Genomic DNA, 23,354 nt, shown 5'->3' with positions numbered 1-23,354 from the left:
TTGTTCCATGTCCAATTTTCTCAACAGCACCATTGAAGACATGCGCTCCTGCACATAACCTACATCATACAGTAACTAATTCTAGAGGGAGAGGTTTCATATTCAAACCTCGTTTTTAGATATCTGGCATCAGTTTTCTTTTGTGGAATTTCAAACTTTCCAGGCGAATAAGACTCTGCAAGTGGCGCCATGTTAAGTGTCAAAGTCGGAACTTCATCGTAATCAGTAGGAATAGAAACAGCCCTTTGACGGATTGCCAATCCTCCTTCTTGATTCATGAAAGCTCTCATACTCAAATGAAGTGGCCTGAGATTTATTCGAATGGAGGCATACTATATCGACTATTGATAACCCGCAGACAATATACCTCACTAGCCTGTCTTTTCTGTAGCAATAGACTTAATTAGAGTCTTCACCTCATCGTCCGACATCTCTTTGACTCCAAGCATAGGGTTATCGTCTTTGGGCCAAGGGCCAGAGAAGTCCGGCCTAGAGTTCGCATAGCGTATCATGTCGCCAAAAACCTTCATGCTGTAGTTACCCGCCTGGAACTCTTTCAAGGCTCCAGCAAAGACTTGGTCCATATTTGACTTTGACTCAGTCCAACCGTCAGTCCCCAACGCTTCCTTGCACAGGTCCACCATCTGCTTTTGGCTTTTGTTGACAGAATGCACGTGAACAGGCTTGTTTTCAGTCTCCACTGGGTGGAGCAAGGCCCTTGAAACGGCTTTGCCAGTTGATTCGAGCGTAGTCCAGACGTGAACATTCTCCCCTTCGTTGATATAGTCAACTTTCTTGTTGTAGATGTCGATGTTCATGAAGCCGGTCCGAAGGTTCCAATCTAGGAACGCTCCATTGCAGATAACACTCCAAGTCATTCCGGTCTCTTCACATTTCTTCAGTAAGTGCATGTCATTCATATCTTTCTTGAAGAAGACGGGCACCGAGTGGACGTTGCGGTTGTTGAAATCCAGGCTGAAGTCTGATGGAATGAAACGATACACTCGAGCTGCAGCGGCAGCATCTATCAATCTCGTTGGAGTATCGTCGTGAACAAGAGTGCAGTCCACAAAAGCCTGGTGGCCCTGTAAAGCATCTCTAATAGCATCAAAAGAAGTGAAGTCGACGACCTTGACATGTACACCGTCAGGGAAAATGCCCTGTTTGCGGACCAAGACAGTCACATCAAAACCATCTGCAAGCAGTGCTTTCAGAGTTGGTCTTCCCACATTACCAGTTGCCTTGCATTGTTAGTTACGGACCATTTGCCTAGACGAAGCTTGAGCACGAGCTTACTCCTGCGACGGCGACTTTCTGAATCTTAGGCATCATGTTGAAAAGTGTTGACACTAGTATGAAGTAGGAGAACTCAGATGGGCAGATCAGTCCAAGATCCTATATCGATGTTGATTTGGCGTATCAGAGCCGCCTCCGTCTCTGAAGAAGTATTTATGCCGCGAGTTTGATACACAGAATTTCGAGGGAGGGCTCGCGCCCATCGAAATAGGGCGCACTTCGGTCACCCGAGGGAGGCATCAACCGCGTCAGCAACCACGCATTCAAGACGTTAAATGTGAGAAGTCGTGGTATCTGAGTCTCGAAGACACCGTCCGCCCACTATGTGTAAGATTGACCATTGGGCCGGACCCCCGGTTTGACAGACGCATCCTCCCGCCCCAAGTCCGAGCACAAGTTGCGTAACCTTGTTGTATGTCACGCAACGTCACTCTTTGAACGCACACACTTCTATCGGGGCAGATAATTCTCGTGGTTCGATGCATACTTCCATCCGCGTCTGTCTCAGACCGTCCGATGTATCACGGGCTAGTCGGCCACTTGAACTTATGTCACGGCAGAGGTTCTATGGGAAGGGAATCCAGTTCCCTTATGCGAGAATACGTGCGCGAGAGATCAACCTCAGTGCATGGGACAAGCCTGAGATTTGTCTTGGCATCTGAAAAAGCATCGGGGATTTCCTAGATGCTTCCTCTTGGCCCATTCACCACACGCATGGTTCCAGTACTCATGTCCTACGGGTACTACATAGGTTAGACGAAATCTTGGCAATCTCAACACGAAGCAACTATCACTCCAAATTATGGCTTCAGAAAAGTTAATTGCAAACTGCTGGACTATCGCTATCGACCAATGATTCGTCTAGGTATTCCAATCAAACTGCATCGTGGATACCTCATCTAGTGGGTGTTGGTTACAGAGAAGCCCTTGATGGGGTAGTGGAAGTTGACGTGGTGAGACTCAACCTTGCCGCTGGCAGGAATGTACACAGACTTATCGGCGGCTCTGCTCTTCTCCAGACTCTCCCATCCCAGAGCCGCGACGAAGACCTTGCCACCACCATCAACCTCTTCGGTTGAAAAACCGCTGGCAAAGTCATTGAAGCCATCCATGCCGCGGACCTTCTCGAACTGAGCTCTCATGTCGTCCTCAGACATGGTGGAGCCGCTGATAGTGATAGTCTCGGCGATGGGAGAGTCGATGGCGGCTCTGGGTGCGTACGGGACGAACTTGATGAAGTACGACTTGACTGGGCCGGTCATAACTGTCTTAAATTCCTCCATCGTCTTTGCACACTCAGAAGACGCGAAGAAGCTGTCGCGGGACTCCTTTGACTTCCAGCCTACAGTAAGAATTAGAAGTGACCTAGTCACAAAGGCACACTGAATGTGGACTTACCAGAAATGAGATCAAGAACCTGCTCGTTCTCGGACCAAGGTCCCCATCGTGTGCGAAGGTAGCCGTCTTGGGTCTTCAGGGCGAGGAGGTAGGTCTTGAGAGGTTCCTTCCAGTCCTCCTTGGTACCCTTCACGGGGATGATCATGCGCTCAGTGACGCCTCCGGCAGGTGGTGCAGACATGTTGATGGTATTTGATTTAGATGGACTGAGTAGGGTTGAAGTTATTTGATGATGATTGCAGAGGTTTTCTTTGATTATGTGGATGTGATTGTTGATAATTGATGATGATGATCTAAAATCTCTGCTGGAGGTGATTGAAGGTTGGTTATATACTGATCAACTCGGGCCCGTGTTCTTCGGAGCCGCTTTCCAATACAATGGTATTTTCTGGGTGCATGACATCGAAGGCGAGAGTCCGACAGTGATCTTACGGCACGACACTACGGCCCGGCGGCTTTCGGTGGAGTGCCACATCCTATGTCCGTTTTGGGGACTCCCGCGGCTGCCACCACGTCAGGCCATCCACGCCTGGACCCTCAATGTCAAAGATCATGCTATCCGGAGTCAAGGTTGCGGCTGTACTGCTGTGGGGTTGCCAAATATGGCGATATTCTGGAAGGAAACATAGCTCTGGGCCCCCGAGCCGCGTCGTTGGCGCCATTGCGAACCCAGGGCCTTAGCTCTTCTGCGATGTTTCTAGTTGCGAGATAGCGCTGTCAAATAGAATGACGGAGTAGAAATACCGAATAAGAGGTTTCAAGCATTCCTTCAAAACTTCAGACGAACTTGACAAGGGTAGTCACTTGCCTTATAGGGAGCGGGAGGTAAGCTCTGCATCTCTTGTGAGACTACTGCAAGTCAGAACACAGACGGTGCAGCATGCGGGCTATGACGTTGAAATGATAGAAGGGAACAGACAAGAATCAGTGGCAGACTTCGCAAAGAGAAGCTTGCCGTTTTGGGGTATCCGATGCTTTCGAAACCACACGGCGGACAAAGCGGCGATGAGGTGGGGGATCGACGAAGGACCTCCGCAAAGTCTAAGTTTCATAAGCATACAAGGAGGAGACGGGAAACATTTCAACACCCTGTTTGCTTGACTTGACATGGTCCGCGCTCTTCGGCACTGCCATCCCGTCGGATTCTAGTTGATCGCTTTCGCACCTCGCTCAAGGGTACGTCTGCTTTCTACCCACCATGCATCCGATGCTCCGTCAAGCTTGCATGTCCGCCGGCCGCTCGCTTCCTAGAGCCAGAAAATGGCACAAAAGTGAAACCAGGGGCGCCGACAGCTAGCGTGGCTTTCCGTAACACTGCGGCATTGTTTCCATTGCCCCGATAGCCCTAGTCCGTTGATCACCCCGGCGGTCATCGGGGAAACACCAGTGCCCGGCCCTCCGTAAATGCGGACGGGATCAATTTGGCGGGTCTTTGTCCAAGGACCTATGTCCTTTCCGATGTGATGCGAGAAACAGGGGAATTCAGCCACGTCGACGATGTGTCTCCGATCTCTAGTTGTAGGTATTGACAATGCCACAATACCCAAGTGACTGGGCAGATACGAAGTTTGCATAAGTCACTGTACAAGCCAGATGTAAACTCGTACGCACTTGGGGTTGCAAAGAGATCTCAATTCCCGACAGTATCAGTTGAGTAGTCACACCTCACGAACCTTTATCACCGTTTCTAGAAACCCTTTCGTTTGACTCGAGCATTGTCTGTTGCGGGAACTAAGGTACCCTGCCTTGTTGAGAAGAACTTATTTGCACTCGCGCGTGGCCAAGTAATGAGCCTATCTTATTATGGATTGCTTAGATTGTGGGAGAAGTCGGGACTAACAGTGCTCCATGACGGGCGAACGAAACATCTACGCTAATTGAGAATCAAGGCTTGAGCAATTGATTCCAATTATCCAACGTGTATGTGCTTTCCCACTTTAATATAATTTACGTCATATTAAAAAAATGTCAAGCAATGCGTCTCTGATTCGTTATACGTAAAATCCGAGGAGAAACTCCGGAGAGTTCCAAGCTTCTTCCGCTAACACACGTTGCCAAGTTGCGCCTCACCAACCCGCTTCTTTGCCAATACAGATAGCTAACCAGCAGCTTCGTCACACGGCGCAATGTTAGTCTCCTTGAACTTTGGGAGAGAAGTAGGAAGACATGTAGGGCCCAGTCTCGTTGTAGTTGTACGAGACATAAGACAATCCACCTGGCTTAGAGTAGTCCCTACCAGGCCTGAAAACCATTAGCTTTTGTGAAATGTTCAGTGTCATGACTTGAGTCAACTTACAGTTTGGAAGTTTCTGTGGCACCACGGTAAAACTTGTCTGCAGACTCGTCCCATCCCAAGTTTCTCAGGGTTTGTGCAAAGTTCCTCATAGTCTGCGCATCGCTGCTTGCAGTCTGGCCCCACGGCAAGTGTGCCTTGATATCGATGCGTTCCGCTCCAGGCTTCAGCTCGAATGCAAAACAAATGCCCTTGTGCAGGTTCTGCATATCTCTGGCATCTTTCCGTTGATCCGCCGTCATGCCTTGGGGCTCATCCAGGAGTAGATGCCACACCTTCTCCGCGGTCTCTACACCTTTCAACGTGGCTTCGTCGGTCTGAGCCCCACCAAGTGTGAAGACGTCTGCCAGCACTGACTTCGCGTTTGAGGTTGTCCGAGCATAGACCTTGACGCGTGCCTTGTTGGGGTCGATGCAGTCGACAGCCATCATCTCAACTATGCACGGCTCCTTGCAAGACGCCAAATACTTTTGCAACTTTGTGGCGGATGCGGCGAGCCTGTCTCCACAAGGCTGCAACTTTGGAATCATGTCGAAAACGAGATCTGATGTCGTCGCTCCTGTCGCGAAGTGCTTGAGGACTGGAAAGTGATAGGATTTGAGAATGCGCTTCGAACGCTTCATGTCGTAGGCGAGGAAGAGTTGCGGTATACGTTTAACAAAAGAAGGCATCGCTTGACGAGCAGCGGCGGCTTCTTGGGGTGTGACAAACCATGCGCTGACGAGTTGCTCGTACCATCGCATATCGACATCGGAAGAGACTTGAGAGAGTATTGGAACCATGGATCTGCCAATATCTCCAGCGAAGGGGTCATCGGTAGAACCGGCAGTATCTCCTAGGGGCTCGAACGTGTAGCGAATTACACCGTCATCACCTTTGGTGAAGTTCCACGATGGCTCAAAGGTAGATCCATCGTAAGTCAACAGCGGCCTCACTTTTGCCTTGGGTGTTGGTATTCCGAACGAAGGTACGACAACATCGCGGAACACGCGCAAGTGGTCTGCCTTCTCTTCAGGTGTATATGACTCTGCGCTGTTGAGCAGGGTGTTGAGGAGTGGTGCGCATTTATCCCACCACCACCGGTGCTTTGGGTTGAGGGGAGGGTCAATAGGGATGGTAGCATCGTTGACACTTGAGGAGAAGGCGTTGAACTTCTGAGGAGACCTCAGCGGTGCTTCGAGGCTATCCTTTACAGGATTATAGATGGCTGCTGGTGCCATGCTGAAGACTGGTCAAAGGAAGTATGTGCAGTGTGAGAATTCAGAGTAATGAGATGGAAATGCTAACTAATCATGCTCAGATGACGCTGACATGCAGGAGGTAGGGCATCCTTAAATCTTTATAGCTTCACCAGAGTCTGGGCATCCTAATTAAACACCGTTCGCCTCAAGTGATAACTTCCCAATTAGATCTACGTTGCACTCCTTCAACCACGATATTGATGGACATGAAGATTAGGCCGAGGGCCGAAGGCCACTGTCCTCCAGTTGGACAGGTTTGTCCGTCGTGGTCCTCGAAAGGTCGCCGTCTACTTCCAAGGCGAGAACAAACATTGAGTTTGATCAGGTATCAAGTCAAGACAACGTCACTGCAATGCAGTTGTTTGGTGGACTATCGTTCTTCGGGCAGTGCATGGATATGCTGACTACTTACAGGCACTTACTCAGTCCTAGTAACCTTCATCTTGAAGTTGAACAAGGAGGCTGTGGCCTGCCTGCTGTCAAGCTTAGATACCCGGAAGCCGCGTGCTTAGTTAAAACGCGGAGATACTTCGAAACAAACAAGGACAGCCTAGCCGAGTAGCTCTACAAAGATCAGGCGAAACCATAAGCCATGGCAGCGTATGATTCACTTCGTCAGCGAAACACTCGAACTCGTTGGTATTCGTATAAGGCAAGTAGAGATGGCTTCTTGTCGGCGCCCGTCACTTGTCTACTCAATGTCATTCTGGAAAGCTTGGCCGAGGGCTGAAATCCGAGTTCGACAACTTAAACACAACTCTAAACATCCCACTTGATCAGACGATATGGCCGCGGCAGAGTTGGTCAAGATTACGAACTCGCCGCACCTTCCGCAATTATCGGCAGTTTTTCATTGCCTTTCCAATGAGACATGTAGTCTTGAGCCTTTTCTGCACTTCACTAGTCAGGTGAGGATGATAATACGGACGTTCCCATCGGACTCTTGGAAGTTTGATTCAATGCCACGCAGCCAGTTTGGGGAATTCCAGGAGAGCCGCTCTCATCAGGAACGGGCCTTTTGATGTAGAAGATGTTTGATATCGAGCAGTCCAAGTGCTACTCCGCGCTTACGGCCCCGCGCGGACTAGATCCGCGGTCATCTATGGAGGCCGAACTTCCGAAGATCCGTCATGGTATGAAGATTGGCAAGAGCTCACCCTAAGCTCTAGAGCTCAGCCGAGTATAAGCTCACGGGCGTCATAGACTGGAAGCTCTCGTCAATAAATGAACTCTTCCCCCTCTTCAAGGAGAAGGTTCGCGAACTCAACTATATGTGTGGTTACGAACGACAACATTATTAAAGACTACACCATCTCCAAAATTCACGAAATAATTCCTCGAATCTTCAATACTGTACTACAGTTACAAGGCCACTTATTATATTATGGCACCAGGCGTCACGTCGGCGAACGGGGGGCACGCATCGAACGGTGCGGCGCCAGCTCCTCGATTTCTGCCCCCTGGAGTATCCGCGGAGAAGTTCCAAGAGTTCGCAGCAAGCCTTCAAAAGGCAGTCGGAAAAGACAATCTCCAGATCATCACCAGAGATACCCAGCTGGATGATGGCGACTATCAGACCGTCGATTGCCAGACGCACGACATGCACTCTCTCTACGAGCGTGAGGAATTTGTTGGCAGCGCGCTCATCCACCCCCGAAATGTGACAGACATCCAAGCAGTCATCAAGCTCTGCAACGAGTATCTCGTTCCTGTGTGGACGTACAGCAAAGGTCACAATATCGGCTACGGCGGTGCCGCTCCAAGAGTATCCGGAAGCTTGGTGATGAACCTGGGAAAGCACATGAACCGCATCATTGAGGTTAATGCCACGGACTGCTACTGCCTCGTTGAGCCCGGTGTCACCTATTTACAGATGCAAAAGTATCTTGATGACAACGGGCTGCGGGACAAGGTGTGGCTGGACTCACCGGAGCTCGGCTACGGCTCCATGATTGGAAACGCACTGGACCATGGCGTGGGCTTCACTCCCTACGGTGATCACTGGATGATGCACTGTGGAATGGAAGTTGTGCTGGCCAGCGGTGAGGTCGTTCGTACGGGCATGGGTGCGATGCAGAGTCCCGAGGGCCGCAAGCAGGCGGCTCAGGGGGTACCGCCTCAGGATCAGCATCGGAACGAGTGTTGGCAGCTATTCCCTTATGGATTTGGTCCAATCAACGACGGAATTTTCTCCCAGAGCAACAACGCAATTGTCACGAAGATGGGCATGTGGGTAAGTTTGAACTCATGAGAGGGGGCCAAGTTGGTCACAAGATGAGGCAAAGCTGACTGATGGATACATGTAGCTCATGCCCGCACCCCCTGGAATTACTCCCTTCATGGTGACATATGAGAAGGATGAAGATCTTGAGGCCGTCGTCGATATTATTCGTCCGCTTCGTGTGGTAAGTTGCTGCTCTGAGACTTGATGAGTAACGCAGCTCACAAAAACTCTACAGAACATGGTTCTCCAGAATGCTGCCAGTCTCCGTCACATCTCGCTCGATGCGTCGCATTACCACCCCCGCACAGCATACACTGATGATCCCAATACCCCGCTCACGGAAGAGCAACTAGATGCTGCGGCGAAGAAGGTCGACCTTGGCCGCTGGGTTTACATTGGTGCGGCCTACGGACCGGAGCCGATCCGCAAAGCCCATCTCGAAATCACTAAGCGAGAGATGACCAAGGTTCCCGGAAGCCGATGGTTCCTGCTTGAGGATCGCAAAGAAGAGCACAGCACCTTGCACTGCCGTGCTGACACAATGCGAGGCTTGCCGACATGGGATGAGCTCAGATGGCTCAACCAGTAAGTGCCCAAACGCCCCAATTCAAGGTTACAGCTTTGACCAGTTTACTCAGGTGGATTCCTCACTGCACATTCTTGTCTTTCTCGCCAATCTCCAAGGTTGATGGCAAGTCTGCCATGAAGCAGTACACGATGGCTAAGAAACGCTTCGCGGAGGCGAAGTTGGACTACTTTGGTATTCTCAGCATTGGCATGCGTGAGATGCGTAAGTCATCCATCACCCAGCTCGTCGCTCTGCCATTACGAGGCGTTGAAGAAGATTGCTGACGCGAGGTTGCACAGACAACATTGTGTGCATCGTTTATAACAGGGAGGATCCTGACATGCGTCGCCGCGCGCAGTGGCTCGTCCGTACCATGATCCAGGATTGCGCTGACAACGGCTGGGGCGAGTTCCGTACTCACGTCGCTCTCATGGATCAGATCGCGGATACGTACGACTTCAACAACCATGCGCTTGGCAAGTTGAATCAGACCATCAAGGATGCGTTGGACCCGAATGGCATTCTGGCACCTGGAAAGAGCGGCGTTTGGCCCAAGAGCTACGATAAGTCCAAGTATGTCCTCAACAAAGACTACATTAAATAAGTAAGAGTGGGGCTCGAACTATAGTATTCATCATCACATCACGCACGCACAGTTTAGCAATTGAGAGTTTCTCTTCCCATAAGGTTTTCAGAATATGGCTGGCTTAACCCTGCATGATGAATGAAGTCCAGCCAATTTGCCGGTGAGCGTTATGCCATGGAACAACCACACCCGCGTTGCAAACAGCCACTGAGGGTGTCAACATGAGCGGTTGGGGAGCAGCAGCAATAGACACCAGGGAACGGGCGAGGGACCGCGATCCTCCGCCGTTTTTGCGTGACCCGGTCATACTATCCTTGAAGATCAGCTACGCCTTCGCAACTTCCAACGAAGCATGTCGCTTAATAATCAGCCCTGATGGTCTAGCGGTATGATTCTCCCTTAGGGTCTTCACGACACATCTGGGAGAGGTCCCAGGTTCGAATCCTGGTTAGGGCCCAGTTCTTTTGCTTTTGATCACCATTCGACAGATACGCCTTGTTCTTCTGTGTACCCAACATTTTCGTATGTTAAGCTGTGATAGAGTGGACAATTTGCTAGATGACAAGCCCGACACAAATCGCGTGCCCACACTCTAAATCATCTAAGAAATCCCAGCCCCTATCTGGTCTTGTCTCTTTGACAAGATCAGGCCTTTCTGGTAATAGCTTTGTTATTCTTTGCACTTCCATTAGTAATGATGATCGGCTTCCAGCATAAAGCGCGAATATCCGTGGCCTCGGTTTCAGATCACCGACAAACATTTTCAGTTCCCAGCATTTCCGGACTCCGGATACGGGCCGTGTCAAGTTGATCAAGTTGAGACGAAAGCTCATGCTGGGGAAGGCCTGCATGGAATCTTAGATGCATCAGCATGATTAGCATCTACATTGGGCGAAGGATTGTTTCGGTATCGGGCAAGGTTCAATAGACTTTCTCTACATCAATTTTCTTAGAAGCTTTGCTAGCAGGCTGATCTGGCTCTGGTCTCAGTCTCGGTTGTTGTTCATGGCCTTCCCCAAAGAAAACTGTCCCTCGCGTGGAAGGACCTTTGAATGATCTGTCGTCATTTTGAGAGGCAAAGTCACGAGACTTTGAAGCGAAAGCGGTTGCGCTCCATGGCCTGGCATACACCTGTCTGGCTCATGACTTCGCCTGTCAAGTTTTTATGAGCAACTTGGTAGCACTTTCATCCACTGAAGATCAACCGTTTACACTATCATTTGACAGACATTGAAACTAAACTGGCTGACGGCATTCTTCTTCGACATTCAAAACCTAAAGGTTAGAGTTGAGGAATAGAAGCGGATCTCAATATGTCCAAAGAGTCCGCAGACCCAACTGTAGCTCTGGTGACGGGTGCCAACCAGGGCATAGGCTACGAGATTGCCAAGCGACTGGCATCGGAACATCCTGATTACCACGTCTTCATGACGGGGCGACGGAAGGAAGCCATCGAGAAGGCAGCTTCAGGGCTCCAGGAAGCCGGTTTGAATGTCGAGCCTTTAGTTCTGGATATCACATCCGATGACAGTATTAAATTGGCCGTCGACACAATCCGCACAAATTTCGGCCATCTCGACGTCCTCATCAACAATGCTGGAATCCTCTTGGGCAAGCCCGAAGACTCGATCCGGCTGAAGCTCGCGACGGTCTACAACACCAACGTCTTTGGTTCCATCGCCGTCACAGACGCTTTCATCCCTCTCCTGCGCGAGTCTTCCAAAGTGAAGCGCATCGTTTTCGTCAGCTCGGGACTGGGGAGTCTTGCGATTCGGACGGATCCTAGTCTGGGTCCGGTGAGGGACTTTATCGAGTATGGTTCCAGCAAGGCCGCGCTCAATCACGCTGCGATGACTTTCGCGTCTAGGTACAGGGACGACAAGATGTGGAAGTTTAATATTTGTTGTCCTGGCTACTGCGCGACAAACATGAACTCGTACGAGGGGCCTGATGAGGCATCACTGGGATCGGTTCAGGCGGTGCACTTGGCGACCTTGGGACCTGATGGTGCGAGCGCGACGTTTTCCAACCGACATGGGCCGATCCCGTGGTGAATGCTCGGTGTGTTGGCTAGGTAGCGGGAAGAAAGTTGGCAGATACATGTTGAAATCATAGTTCCACATCGATACTCTCAATCGCATGATGGACTGATAGGCCTGACCATGGGGACTCAGAATGAACAAGGGGATATTCGGGGATTCCGTCTTATACCTTAGCAATCAGCCAATATGGGCTCTCAGCGTGATAGGTTGTAGCTGTATCCAATCACTTACACGCCATTTGGCTGAGCAATTGTTGTGCTGGCGTAACACCAGTCGCAAATGGGTCTGAATGTGTCCGGTATGTGGCTAGAAATCAGCGACAGCGCGCCAATTGGGCGAATGTCTCCATGTTTCTACAAGGGCGCACCTGTACCAGGTTCCCCGCTCCAAATCATCTCGCACTTCAAAGAGAAGCACTCTGGCCCGATTGCATCTTCAGTTGTCTTCATCGATAAGCATATTGAACAGATCAACGGTCTCTACAATGGATGGACAGCCTGTTAGACGACCCTACAAAGGCTCATGCCATTGCGGTGCGACGCAATACATCGTCTTCCTCTCGTTTCCTCACACACTACCTCCGGCGCGTGTCCCCAGGGCCGAATCGCGAACGCATCAAGACTTCTACAGATGCAACTGCACCACCTGCCACAAAGCCGGAATTTTTCACATGCGCCTCGCCTCGGCCCCGGATGACTTTCTTCTCCTGAAGCCCCTCGACCCGTACAACGACTTGGGCGACTATACGGTCTATGGGAAAGACCTGCACTTTCTCTTTTGCAAAGGTTGCGGCATGCGTTGCTTCACTTTTATGGGGAAGGGCGAGGTGGTGGACGTAGATCTAACGGTTCTAGGAGTCGGCGCTGGGACCGACTCCGGGTCGGAGGAGAAGAAGGCCCGCAGCAAAGGCGGGCCGGCGGCTACGGCGACGGCGGGCGAGAAGAGCTTGACAAAGGTGTGGAGACCGAAGAAGGAGGGGTGGGTGGAGGGCAAGAAGTTCGGAAGCTATTTGAGTGTCAACGGATATTCCGTCGACGCCGGTCAGGAGGGATTCGATCTACGCGAGATAACGGAGAAGAAGTGGGTTGGGTATTGCGATTGGCTTGAGTCGCATTCCGAAGGGTCTCAAGGGACTCGACATGATCGGCCCTGGGAAGGCGGCGCTTATTGAGCTGGTGAGGTTGGTTCGAAATGGGCCGGTTAGTCAAATCCCGGAGTGATAGGGGAATGAAGCGAACGCGTTGAAGTGGAGTTGAGCTGAATGGCAGGCTGGTTGAAACCTGGCATATCTTGGTTACGCCCGGTAGGACGGGGCTCATCGGGATATGGATTTCCTCCACATCCATAAAATGATTCCGGCCCCTGATACGAGGATCGATTCTGACTTGCTCCTTTCGCTCCTTCGTAGTATCATTTCGTAACAAGTCTGCCGATAGCTCTGATATCCAAGATGATTCGCACTATAACAATGCACTATTGACATCCTTGTTCGAGTCGTGTGCCTCTGGACATTGCTGACGGAGTATCACTGCGGAGGTCTGCATTCCGCTCCCGGCTGACTACCGCGCAGCCAACGGAGGCTTAGCGGAATTCAAGATCTATCATTACCCCCCCTATGACAGTCGCATTGTGAAACGATCTCCTTGCTATCAAGAAGACTATGGAGATTAGCAAAACTCTAACCCCGCATTTTCCTTATCATTGGGTCTGAGTTGCATGGAGAAAGACGAACTTGTAGGGAGACATATCTTGGCGCTATCTTCATCAGGCAACGAACCACCCTGTAGTATTGCAGCTATTACATGCCGCGCCCATATCGGTCAGCCAGCAGCGCCATCCAAGAGATATATAAAAGGAAGCCTTCGAAGCGTCGTCCGAAATCAGACGAGCTCGTCAACTTCTTACTTTTCACCTGCAGTTGCATCTCCTCTTCACATGTCTTTGCTCTCAAACCTTGCATTACGTATCACCAACTCCACCCCCGCAGCAACAACAACATCAACAACAACAATGTCCAACACAAGCAAAGTTGTCAAGGTGGCCGTCACCCAGGCCGAGCCCGCCTGGATCGACCTCCCAGCCGCCGTCGCAAAGACATGCAAGCTCATCGCAGAGGCCGCTTCCAATGGGGCTCAGCTCATCGCCTTCCCTGAGTGCTGGATCCCCGGTTACCCCGTGTGGATATGGACCCGCCTCATCGACTTTGATCTCAACGTAAAGTACATCAAGAACTCGCTTCAGCTCGACTCGCCCGAGATGGCCACCATCCAGGCCTGCGCAAAGGAGAACAACATCGCCGTCTCACTCGGCTTCTCAGAGAACGACAACCACTCGCTCTTTATCGCGCAGGCCCTCATCGGCCAGGACGGCGAGATCAAGGTGCATCGCCGCAAGATGAAGCCCACGCACATGGAGCGGACCATCTTTGGCGACGCGTCGGGCCACTGCTTGAAGAGCGTGGCTGAGCTGCCCTTTGCGCGAGTCGGTTCTCTGGCGTGCTGGGAGCACATCCAGCCCCTTTTGAAGTATAACACGATTGCCCAAAAGGAAGAAATCCATGTCTCGGCATGGCCCAGCGTCACGCCTCATTCCGGCGGTGGCCCGGACATGTGGTCGATGAGCGCAGAAGGTATGTCACCACAAATGCCGTTCCGGGCGGAATTTCACATTCCGAAATTCCGGCGTCTTGATGAACTTGAACTAACCTAGATGATTAGGATGCCACAACCTCTCCCGCACATACGCTATTGAGTCAAACGCCTTTGTTCTCCACAGCACGGCGCTCATCTCCGAAAAGGGCATCGCGGCGCACAGCAGTGCGGGCGGCGCCATCATGTCCACCCCTGGCGGTGGAACCTCTGCCATCTTCGGCCCGGACGGCCGGAGGCTATCGGAGCCCGTCGATGAGAACACGGAGACCATCATCTACGGCGAATTGGACTTTGACGCCATCCACAGGACAAAGATGTTCGCGGATTGCACCGGCCACTACAGCAGACCGGATCTTTTGAGGCTTAATGTGGATAAGGAGATCAAGATCCTGGTCAGGGCGGATGGTAGTGTTGCGAAGGTGCCGAAGGAGGAAGAGGAGGAGGCTGTGCTTGTTCTCTAGATACCTATTTCATAATTGCCATTTTCTTGTCATTCTAGCAAATCAAACTTTTCATCCATAAACTACCATCGCTTCGCCCGAGATTTCCTGATCATTCAATCGCTGCATAACACCAAGATTGCAACAAAAACCTTCCGAACCACACGAGGGTATAGGTGTTTTGTAGTACCAATACATTGCATCCATGAGCCTAACGCTACACATATCCGGGACAATCCCCCGCCTCTTAATTCGTTCATAACCCATTGTTAGTCGAAAGCCAATTGAAGTCTTCGCAATCCGTGAGCCCCTGAAAGGCCTGGAGAAAATCAACAGTACCCATAGGGTTCGTCCGCTCACCGCTCAAACCAGAAACATCGAGAGTTTCCAGAGACGCGAAAGAGCTCATGTCCAAGGTGCTAAAGTCCACGGGTGGCGCATCAGCCGCAGTAGCGCCGTACCCATCCCACTCATACTCGAACTGAACCTGGTTCACACCACTCAGGTCCGCCTCGCCCATGTCCCTACTCCTGGACTGCGTAATATTCGCGCCCAAGTCACTCTGAGCATCGGGCGCTGTAGCCGCAGACTGCTCGATCTGGTAACTGAACTCGATGGGCAGAGCCCTCATCACCCCCCACCGCTGCGCGAGCACACGAATGATCTTGATACTCTTGACGGCACGGACAGGCCACGAGACCTGAAGCTCGCGCAGGAGCTCAAGACACTGCCGGAGCCAGTAGGTGCTCTGGTGCCGCAGCGCCGGCGTCCAGCTGGTCGCGTTCATTAGGTGCACGATGGCGGCGCTGAGGAGGTGGTGGATGATGACCGGGTTCGGGGAGGTGTCGAAGCCGTGGGCGCGGCGGTAGGTCCGAACGAGTCGGGAAGTCGCTGTTGCTGCTGCGGTGAGAGAGCGGAGGACGAGAAGCATGAATTCCGAGTTTTGTCTCTTGCTGCTGCTGTTGTTCGCAGTGTTCCCGGGCTCGGTTGTCTCTGAGGTTTGTGAGATTGCGGCAAAAATGCGGAGGAACGGGGGCATGGTGATGAGGATTGTCATTTGGTAGGCTAGGTGGAATTGGATAACTGGTTTCGGGGTTGAGTCCCCCGACAGATGGAGCCTATCATCGCGGGAGCGGAAGAAGGCGCTGAGTGCGTCCTGGCTTGCTACGAGGATGCGGACTTGTTGCGGTATGGGTAGAGATTCGAAATTTGTTGAGAAGCTGAGATCGGTGTTACTCACGAAAGTCCATCTTCTGAAATCTGTGTGGGAGACGGGGAAGCAGGACTTACACCTGGTCCATGTACTGGTCATGCAGATACCACAACTTGCACTGCCATGCAAAAGATACTTGACCTAGGCCCGCCTTAGAGTTCTCAAAGGTCATCTCAAAGTCCGGTACGTTTACTCTCCGCCACGGTAATGCGCAGTTACGGCCTAGAATCGAGATGGCTGTCCGGTCAATGATGTAAAACATCCAAAAAGTGCGAATCTCCTGCTCCGTAGCCTCTAGCTGCCTGGCTTCGCACTCGTCTAGCGCCAAGACGTGCAGTCTCAGATGTACGCACATGCCGGCGGCCATGGAGATGAACATCCAGCCAAAGTGGTCTCTCCCCATAGCCAATGAGCGCCACGACATCATTGACAGCCCCTGGATGACCTTGAGTGTGGGATTCTGCCGGCAGCAGGTGAAGATGAGGCTTTCTGCGAACTGCGCGAATGCATCTCCTATGAGGGTAGCATCTGGTCGTCGTGTAAAGGTTGTGCCTGTAGCGATGATGGCACTGTGTAAGAAGGCTTCATCTGGGGTTTGGTAAGGGTAGTTGTGCAGGAAGTCGGTTGTCGTGTACGGCGTGAACTGATGTTCTTGGTTGATGTTATCCAAGAACAGATCCGCCATCTCGTGGATGAGGCCCTTTTGTCGACAGTAAACGAGCACCTGTTCTGGAGGGATGACTTGATGGGCCATGGGTACAGCTGGCCGTACGGGATCGACTGCATAGTGAGACCCAGTGGCAGGGTCGTCGATGATGGTTACCCCATCACCGACATTCGTTCTCCAAAGCATTACACACAACTCTTCCATTGCCATCTGAGACCTCTCCTGTGTCCCTGAGTCCTTACTCGCACTGCCTCCATGGTCTTCTATAGAGACAACGTCCTTGGTCTCCTCGTCGTCCCCGCCGACTGCGAGACCTTCGGTGGCGTCACCTCCATCGAGACTTTCTCGGAGGGTTGCATCGGGCTCTGCAGACTGAGATGCGCGATCACTCAGAGACAGTGCCGGGGAGGGCTCTTTCTCAACGCTTTGCTTCTCTAGGGCCAAGAGCAGCGATTGTACTTGAGCCTCGAGGGCTCTGACGTAGTCCTCATCCCAGTATTTCCGCCTGGATGATTACGTTAGCGACATAGTTCGGTGGCTACTTAGCATTGCTTATAGTTGACGTGAACCATAAGTAAGGTAACTAGTAGGTGACACACTTTCTGGGGCGTTGCTCAGTGTAAACACATTCCCTGTTCTGCCTGCTGCACAAGGAGCATGCAGGACGGGCAGCATCGCACTGCCGACGGGAGAAAGTCGTTAGTCACGGCAGTTCACGAAAGGACTAGGAGACTAGCAAGGGAGTTCGGGGAAGTTGGTCCTTCCCCGTGGGGTCTAGAATGGAGTCTAGAAATGGAGCAAAACTTTGGGAAAGTTCTTCTTCGCGCGCGGACGACCTACTTTTCGCTTCCCCGCCCTGCACCGGTCACAAGCGAAGCTTGTTGGTTTCTGGGACATGGCCGTGTTGGGAAGGGACCTGCTCGAGGCACTGGGGGGGGATGTTTGTCGGATCTCAAAGTTGGGCTCTCTTCTCGGCCACGCGCAGCGCCGAGTAAGTAAGCTTACCCTTTCCTTTCTCGCGTCTGCAAAAAAGGGGCCCGCGACGTTGGGGCGACTCACTTCATCCGGCTGCCAACGGTTTGTTTCCTTTCATCTGTGTAGATCGACCACACCCTCTCTGCAGGCGGACGAATCCAGAAAGAGGGGGGTGCGAGACCTTCTGGAAGACCTGATGGCAGGGCTTGAGTCGTTCGAAATGACTCTGTTGGCGAGCGACTGACGTCTCACGTACGCGGTGTTGTTCGGTGGTTTATCTGCGGGGTGGAGACCTCCGCAGGATAAGCCTAGGGCGGACGGTGAATTGAGCATGTCATAAATGTCATAAATGGCACCGGGGCGGAGATGAGGGGTTTGCGAGACATTTCCCAGGGCACGAGGGGGCTGACAACCCTGATATGCTGAGTGGCTGCGGATGGTCGGAAAGATTTCCGATGCCCACGCTGCAAACTTCCCAGCTGAACTCTATATCCATACCTATGATGGTTTCTTTTTGTTCTCTGTGAAGAAAGGGGCCTTATCTTGGGGGATCATTGAGATAAAGAATTCACGAGCGCGGGCCACAGCTCAGAAATTGTCGATGCGGAGAGTCAGGGTTGGCGAGTCATGTATCAAAGGGCTATTGGCAACACCTGACGAGGAGAGCGCCAACGGCTGATGTTCGTACAGAGGGCCGGTAATAGAGCACCTAACTTTCAGCTTCGTAAACAAAAGTATTATTCAAAAAGTAGATCATAGCTGAGTGCGCTATCACAAGTCCCGCCGCGAATCAATGATGAGCTGGTAAATGGTGCGGTGAGGGGAGCCAAAAGTAAGAACGTTGAGCTCTGCCGGCAGAAAATCTGCTTCTGGTGCGAGATGGTCTAAACTTACACAGAGGAACATGACGAGTTCAGTTGGTACTTATTAATTGATACTTGAGTAGTTCTATCTCGATTGGAACGCATGGAGTATCTCAATTTGGCGTCAGCAAATGCCTCTCATAACTTTGCCTATGTATACGGAGGTATATGTATCCAATAGGGTGGGAACAACATGCCTTCGGTTCTCGAATGCGTCGCCTGTTGAAATCCAAAAGAGCTCAAGCCTTCCACTCACCCACCTACTTTATGCGTCAGCTCTACATACTGAACATACATAGCAGCATTAGTTAATACAAGTGTATCACTCAAGATGTCTGAGATCATGGGGTGTGAAGATGTTGAGGTATATCGCCGATCCACTTGTCAACACTAGTTATCTCGCAGATAACAGGATGATGGCACCCACAGTCGCACAAGATCGAGTGATAGAATTACTACAACCTGTTTGCAGTCTACTACCGTGCGCACATAGAATTTATACATAATACTGTGAGAAGAAATCAGATTTATAATTGGCATTGCAGGCTTCGCCGAGTGAAGTAGCGGCTTGTGAACACTGCCTTGATCGTTCAAGCTGTTGTGGGAATGGACTGTTCCTCGGCACACCAGATTTTTTAACCACCGAGCCCCCGAAGATTCTCATATACAATCACAAGGAACAGTATGTTCCCATTCTCGGGCCACAGAAGTGTCGTGGTCACATTAGTATCTTCAGGGCTTGTGGAGTTGAGGTAATTGTTCATGTTACCTCGGTGATAATTGCACATAATACCGAGAGACTTTGAGAGACGGCAAAGCACAGAAAAATCCGACCTGTCCCGTTGGCTTCCATCAACAAACCTCGCATGAAAATATGATGTCTCGTCGAATCCTTCAAATATCAACAATGGGGAACTGCGGTCCTCCTCACTCGTTGACCGAGATGTACCTCACTAATTACAGAATGTTTACCGAACGGCTTTGGGATCAATCATAAAGTCGTCGCAACATCAGATCCTACGGTACTATCACTTTCACAATCCCACGAATAAGCAGCCAATATTCTCCTTAATCCTTCCATAAAGTTCCTGTGATAGTCTTGGCGGCTCACGGGGTGGTATGGGTAAGCGGGCTCCATGCAGGCTTACTGCATTAGGACGTACGAGCCTATAAGATGTCGGTTGAAAAGGCACTGTCGAAGTGATGACTTAGAGCCTATGTTGAAAGATTTCCCGATGCCTTGATCACCTCAACCTAGGTACCGTCGAAACTTAAGTGACCATATTCATCAAGTATCATGTATCATCGAAGGTGATGACCACACGACCGCAGCTAGTCCTCAGAGAAGGCGCGTCCTAGCGGCATAATGCGAGTCTCCAGATTCGTGGAATCTTGTTTGTTTGAAGGATTCAAATGTGCACATAATTGACCGGCAGAAATGAGAATGAAGTACCTCGTAGCCGGGATTGTGAGACCTCCCTCGTAGAAATGAAACAAATGGCCTAGAGCAAGAGCAGTATCAATACAGTTGGGTATAAAGAGGTGCAGGTTCGTCGTTTTCGAAAGCATAACTCAACCCTCTCTGACCACCATCATCTTGAAATAATCTAGTACACTGAGTGCCAGTGTTCATCACACTTCACTGATGTATGTCCTTTCGATATCGAGTTGTGTGCATCTCAAACAATTCCTTTGAGACTTGAGCTATTCTAACAAGTTCAGCTACACCCAACTGCTCAGCCCCATCCGAAATGAAGCTCATCGCCACCGTCGCCGTTGCTTTGGCGGCTCTTGCCCTAGCTGCGCCCAACCCCGAAGGTCAGACGACTTCAATCAAACTCAGCAAGGACTATGTCGACGCCATCGTAGCCGCGTATCCCGATGTCCATAAGCGCGACTGTAGCTTCGACTTTAGCTGTGGCTGCATCTTCTGCGTCTAGTCTTTCGAAGGCCAAGGCAGAAGGTATGATGTCAAAAACTTGCTGGAGGGCAGCCTGCTTGATAGGCTCTCAAGCAGTGTGGGTGGATGTCTCTGCGGGAAGGTTACAAAGTACCAATGCACTATGGAATCTGTTTAAATTGAACTGTTGATCGTTTTTGCAAACATCTAGAATGACTGCCTGTAGTCTATTACTTTGTGCATGGCAATTTCCCAAATGATTGAATTGTGATTTGAGATGACACTGATTTTACCTTGTCTTGCTAGATCACAAGATCTACTACTACCTTAGTAAATGACACATATGGTCGTTTGCCGTACGAAAGAAAAGCAAAGCAAATCACATTCGGAAGAATGCAAATTCCATTTAAAGCTGCGACAAGCACACTATCTTATCTGGTTACAATCTCTAGCTTTTCGAAACGACGATTGCGCAAACCGGCGCTTACGCGGTTCCCTCGTACCATTTCAAAGTCCAGTCAGGCCAGCATTCGTTTCAAACTTTTGGTGGAGATGATTCACTGCGACGTGAGTCGGAACGGTCGATCACCGACGCGAATCCGAGCACAGGGCATTGTTCCGCTCTACCGGCCGACACACCCTGCCCCTCCTCGGCGCCGGCCGATCGGAGTCCGGCAGTACACGCCAAGGCTAAGGCGGGAAGACCCGCGCCGGGGAACTGCTCCGGGAAAGCGGGGCGACCTCCGTCTGCCGCAGATGAACGCCGAGGAGAACGGGCAGGAGACGATGCTCCGCCCTCCTCTTTCCCCCTCCTCGCCTGTGCAGCTACCCGCCCTCGCAGGTTCTCCCTTCCCGAGCTGCCGTTGGTGTTTCCATCTGATTCTTCGATGCTGCAATCATGATGAAATCGCGGCCGAAGAGTGCGGGAACAGCATTGATGACGTCAGGAGGGGAATCATCGGGCTTTGTCAAAGCGAGCAAATCCCCCCCAACCTTCACGAAGGAGTGAAGGGAAAAAAGCACGAAACCATCAACAAGTTTTCGAACTAGGCAACCAACTCTCATCCAATCTTCAAACGTCAAGCCCAAGCACCCACGTCTTGAACGAATCGAGCAGGTGTCTGCTCAGAGCATCACTGCAATCTCGCTTATCGACCACCATGGCTACCAAGCCGGACGCAAATGCCGGAGATCCCATCAGCACCGAGAACCAAGTGCTTAGTGCTGGTGCTTCAGTAGTGCAGGTACGTTCTTCCTCTCTGACGAATTACCAACATTGTATCACGATCTCTGACACCGAGATAGGACTTCGCACCATTAAGCAATGTCTGCGCTCACCTCAACGCCTTTCACGCATATGCTTCTGATCCCACACGCGTGGTGGAGGCAAATCATTACTGCGGGTACTTGAACGAAGATGTCCGTCAATGCATACTCTACGATAGCCCCGCGAAGAATGCACGCATCATTGGCATCGAGTACATGATCACACCAAAGCTCTACGAAACCTTGGACTCGGAGGAGCGAAAGCTCTGGCACAGTCATGTGTATGAGGTCAAGTCAGGCATGCTCATCATGCCACAGGGAAAGCTACCGGACTTGGCTTGGCAAGCGGCAGAGAATAAGGAGATGGAGCAAGTCGTCCAGCTCTATGGAAAAGTGTTCCACCTCTGGCAGGTCGACAAAGGCCACCAGCTGCCCGTGGGCGAACCGCAACTCATGACAAGCTTCACCCAGACAGGCCAATTGGACTTTGCCAAGTACGTTGGCGACCGAGACAAAAGGTTCAACTCAGATTATAAGCAAAAAGAGGAGGCTCGGAAGCATATTGCGAGCCCGTCGGTTCATCCCGACGCTGACCAAGCCTGGAAGGAGAAGGACAAGAACAAGGGAGTCTCGTAATGAAAACTGTCAAACACTGATGAGGTTGATGCGACAACGATTACATCGGGGCTGTTGCATGCAAGTAAAAAAAGGTAATCTGCGAGGTTGATGCATCGCTTCCCGCCGAGGATGCCACCGTTTAACATTATCAATTATTGACTAGTCGCATAAGGTTGCAGGCGGGTCGAACAGGAGTTGTTCCTGGCGGGAGGCGGCGGAGGGGCGGCGGACATTGCAGGTAATAGGTTGGTAATATGGGCAAACACGGGCTATTTGAGAGACCAGAGACGAGCACTAAGGTTTTACGGTTGCGGAGGGCAGCGCGAGGCGAGATTAATCCCATCTGAAATCCCATTATGATTTATTTCACCCCCCGGAGGCTAGGGGCCCGGTCGCGAGACCAGAGGTTGTGGATATCAGAAGCCAGAGGGTTGGCGAGTGACGAGTGACGACACAGAACAGGCTCAGAGTAAAATGCCGAGCTATCCCCTTTTACTCTCTCATGGCTCGATGTCGTTGCTTCAGATTCGTCTCGAAACGTCCCTTCTTTGAGTCCATCCCCCCCTCCACCTCCAGTGACCAGTCTCCTCCCTTCACGCTCGACGCAGCCCACCCACTTGAGGCTGCTGGTGATCGAATGACACCTGCTCTTGGCTTCCAGATGTGGGCCAGGGGTGAAACGTGAAGGGTAGATCCTGGTCTTAAGATCCCAGGCGCCAGCAGGGATGGGACGACTCCTTGCAGCAATCTTGTGGATCTCGCGCGTCTCCTTTCCGTTACGGAGAATTTTTAGGGTAATGGTGCCAGCGGTTGGCAATCTACGCGGAACCGCTCGCCGGAAGAGAAGAGACACAGAGCGTGAGAGCAGGAGAAAAGTTCTGGACTTGGACTGGCGGACAGAAGAGCGCGCTGCTTGCCGGTGCGGCACCCCGAAGCACGCGAGAGAAATGCAGTGTACGGAGTTTTCCATGTCCCCTTCCCACACTTCCCATGCGTGCCATGCAAGGTACGCTCGCAAGCCTTCAGGTACCCGTCCGCTAAATTGTACCTTAACTGGCATACGGGGATGCCGGTGGGAGAAGATAGATTGCTCCCCAGACTCACCAAGAACAG

General features: G+C 51.4%; 10 protein-coding genes across 10 annotated transcripts; 5 read left to right on the top strand and 5 right to left on the bottom strand.

Annotated features, from left to right (window-relative positions):
* Positions 1 to 371: 371 nt before the first annotated feature.
* Positions 372 to 1,332, bottom strand: CTAM01_11031 (uncharacterized protein; the record flags this gene model as incomplete). The annotated part of the gene is made up of 2 exons (XM_060527043.1): positions 372 to 1,241; positions 1,297 to 1,332. 2 exons carry the CDS (start codon positions 1,330 to 1,332, stop codon positions 372 to 374), a joined length of 906 nt encoding a protein of 301 aa, XP_060378372.1.
* Positions 1,333 to 2,195: 863 nt separating this feature from the next.
* Positions 2,196 to 2,875, bottom strand: CTAM01_11030 (uncharacterized protein; the record flags this gene model as incomplete). The annotated part of the gene is made up of 2 exons (XM_060527042.1): positions 2,196 to 2,638; positions 2,695 to 2,875. 2 exons carry the CDS (start codon positions 2,873 to 2,875, stop codon positions 2,196 to 2,198), a joined length of 624 nt encoding a protein of 207 aa, XP_060378371.1.
* Positions 2,876 to 4,823: 1,948 nt separating this feature from the next.
* On the bottom strand, positions 4,824 to 6,207 carry CTAM01_11029 (aromatic prenyltransferase; the record flags this gene model as incomplete). Its single annotated transcript, XM_060527041.1, has 2 exons — positions 4,824 to 4,935; positions 4,991 to 6,207. The coding sequence occupies 2 exons, from the start codon at positions 6,205 to 6,207 to the stop codon at positions 4,824 to 4,826; spliced, it is 1,329 nt and encodes a 442-aa protein (XP_060378370.1).
* Positions 6,208 to 7,612: 1,405 nt separating this feature from the next.
* On the top strand, positions 7,613 to 9,624 carry CTAM01_11028 (FAD binding domain-containing protein; the record flags this gene model as incomplete). The annotated part of the gene is made up of 5 exons (XM_060527040.1): positions 7,613 to 8,461; positions 8,535 to 8,633; positions 8,688 to 9,037; positions 9,091 to 9,242; positions 9,320 to 9,624. 5 exons carry the CDS (start codon positions 7,613 to 7,615, stop codon positions 9,622 to 9,624), a joined length of 1,755 nt encoding a protein of 584 aa, XP_060378369.1.
* A 1,295-nt stretch (positions 9,625 to 10,919) lies between these two features.
* Positions 10,920 to 11,660, top strand: CTAM01_11027 (short-chain dehydrogenase; the record flags this gene model as incomplete). Its single annotated transcript, XM_060527039.1, has 1 exon — positions 10,920 to 11,660. The coding sequence occupies one exon, from the start codon at positions 10,920 to 10,922 to the stop codon at positions 11,658 to 11,660; it is 741 nt and encodes a 246-aa protein (XP_060378368.1).
* Positions 11,661 to 12,132: 472 nt separating this feature from the next.
* On the top strand, positions 12,133 to 12,819 carry CTAM01_11026 (uncharacterized protein; the record flags this gene model as incomplete). The annotated part of the gene is made up of 1 exon (XM_060527038.1): positions 12,133 to 12,819. The coding sequence occupies one exon, from the start codon at positions 12,133 to 12,135 to the stop codon at positions 12,817 to 12,819; it is 687 nt and encodes a 228-aa protein (XP_060378367.1).
* A 764-nt stretch (positions 12,820 to 13,583) lies between these two features.
* CTAM01_11025 (uncharacterized protein) lies at positions 13,584 to 14,760 on the top strand (the record flags this gene model as incomplete). Its single annotated transcript, XM_060527037.1, has 2 exons — positions 13,584 to 14,277; positions 14,366 to 14,760. The coding sequence occupies 2 exons, from the start codon at positions 13,584 to 13,586 to the stop codon at positions 14,758 to 14,760; spliced, it is 1,089 nt and encodes a 362-aa protein (XP_060378366.1).
* Positions 14,761 to 14,995: 235 nt separating this feature from the next.
* Positions 14,996 to 17,516, bottom strand: CTAM01_11024 (fungal specific transcription factor domain-containing protein; the record flags this gene model as incomplete). Its single annotated transcript, XM_060527036.1, has 4 exons — positions 14,996 to 15,959; positions 16,030 to 17,124; positions 17,219 to 17,298; positions 17,460 to 17,516. 4 exons carry the CDS (start codon positions 17,514 to 17,516, stop codon positions 14,996 to 14,998), a joined length of 2,196 nt encoding a protein of 731 aa, XP_060378365.1.
* Positions 17,517 to 20,208: 2,692 nt separating this feature from the next.
* CTAM01_11023 (uncharacterized protein) lies at positions 20,209 to 22,259 on the top strand (the record flags this gene model as incomplete). Its single annotated transcript, XM_060527035.1, has 5 exons — positions 20,209 to 20,340; positions 20,398 to 20,420; positions 20,810 to 21,219; positions 21,408 to 21,601; positions 21,663 to 22,259. 5 exons carry the CDS (start codon positions 20,209 to 20,211, stop codon positions 22,257 to 22,259), a joined length of 1,356 nt encoding a protein of 451 aa, XP_060378364.1.
* Positions 22,260 to 22,602: 343 nt separating this feature from the next.
* Positions 22,603 to 23,211, bottom strand: CTAM01_11022 (uncharacterized protein; the record flags this gene model as incomplete). Its single annotated transcript, XM_060527034.1, has 1 exon — positions 22,603 to 23,211. The coding sequence occupies one exon, from the start codon at positions 23,209 to 23,211 to the stop codon at positions 22,603 to 22,605; it is 609 nt and encodes a 202-aa protein (XP_060378363.1).
* Between the last annotated feature and the right edge of the window lie 143 nt (positions 23,212 to 23,354).

This window comes from Colletotrichum tamarilloi (assembly GCF_030869305.1).
Source record: "Colletotrichum tamarilloi strain Tom-12 chromosome Unknown Scaffold_56.1, whole genome shotgun sequence".
NCBI lineage: Eukaryota > Fungi > Ascomycota > Sordariomycetes > Glomerellales > Glomerellaceae > Colletotrichum > Colletotrichum tamarilloi.
The sequence above is the reverse complement of the archived record's forward strand: the minus strand, read 5'-3'. Positions and strand labels throughout refer to the sequence as shown.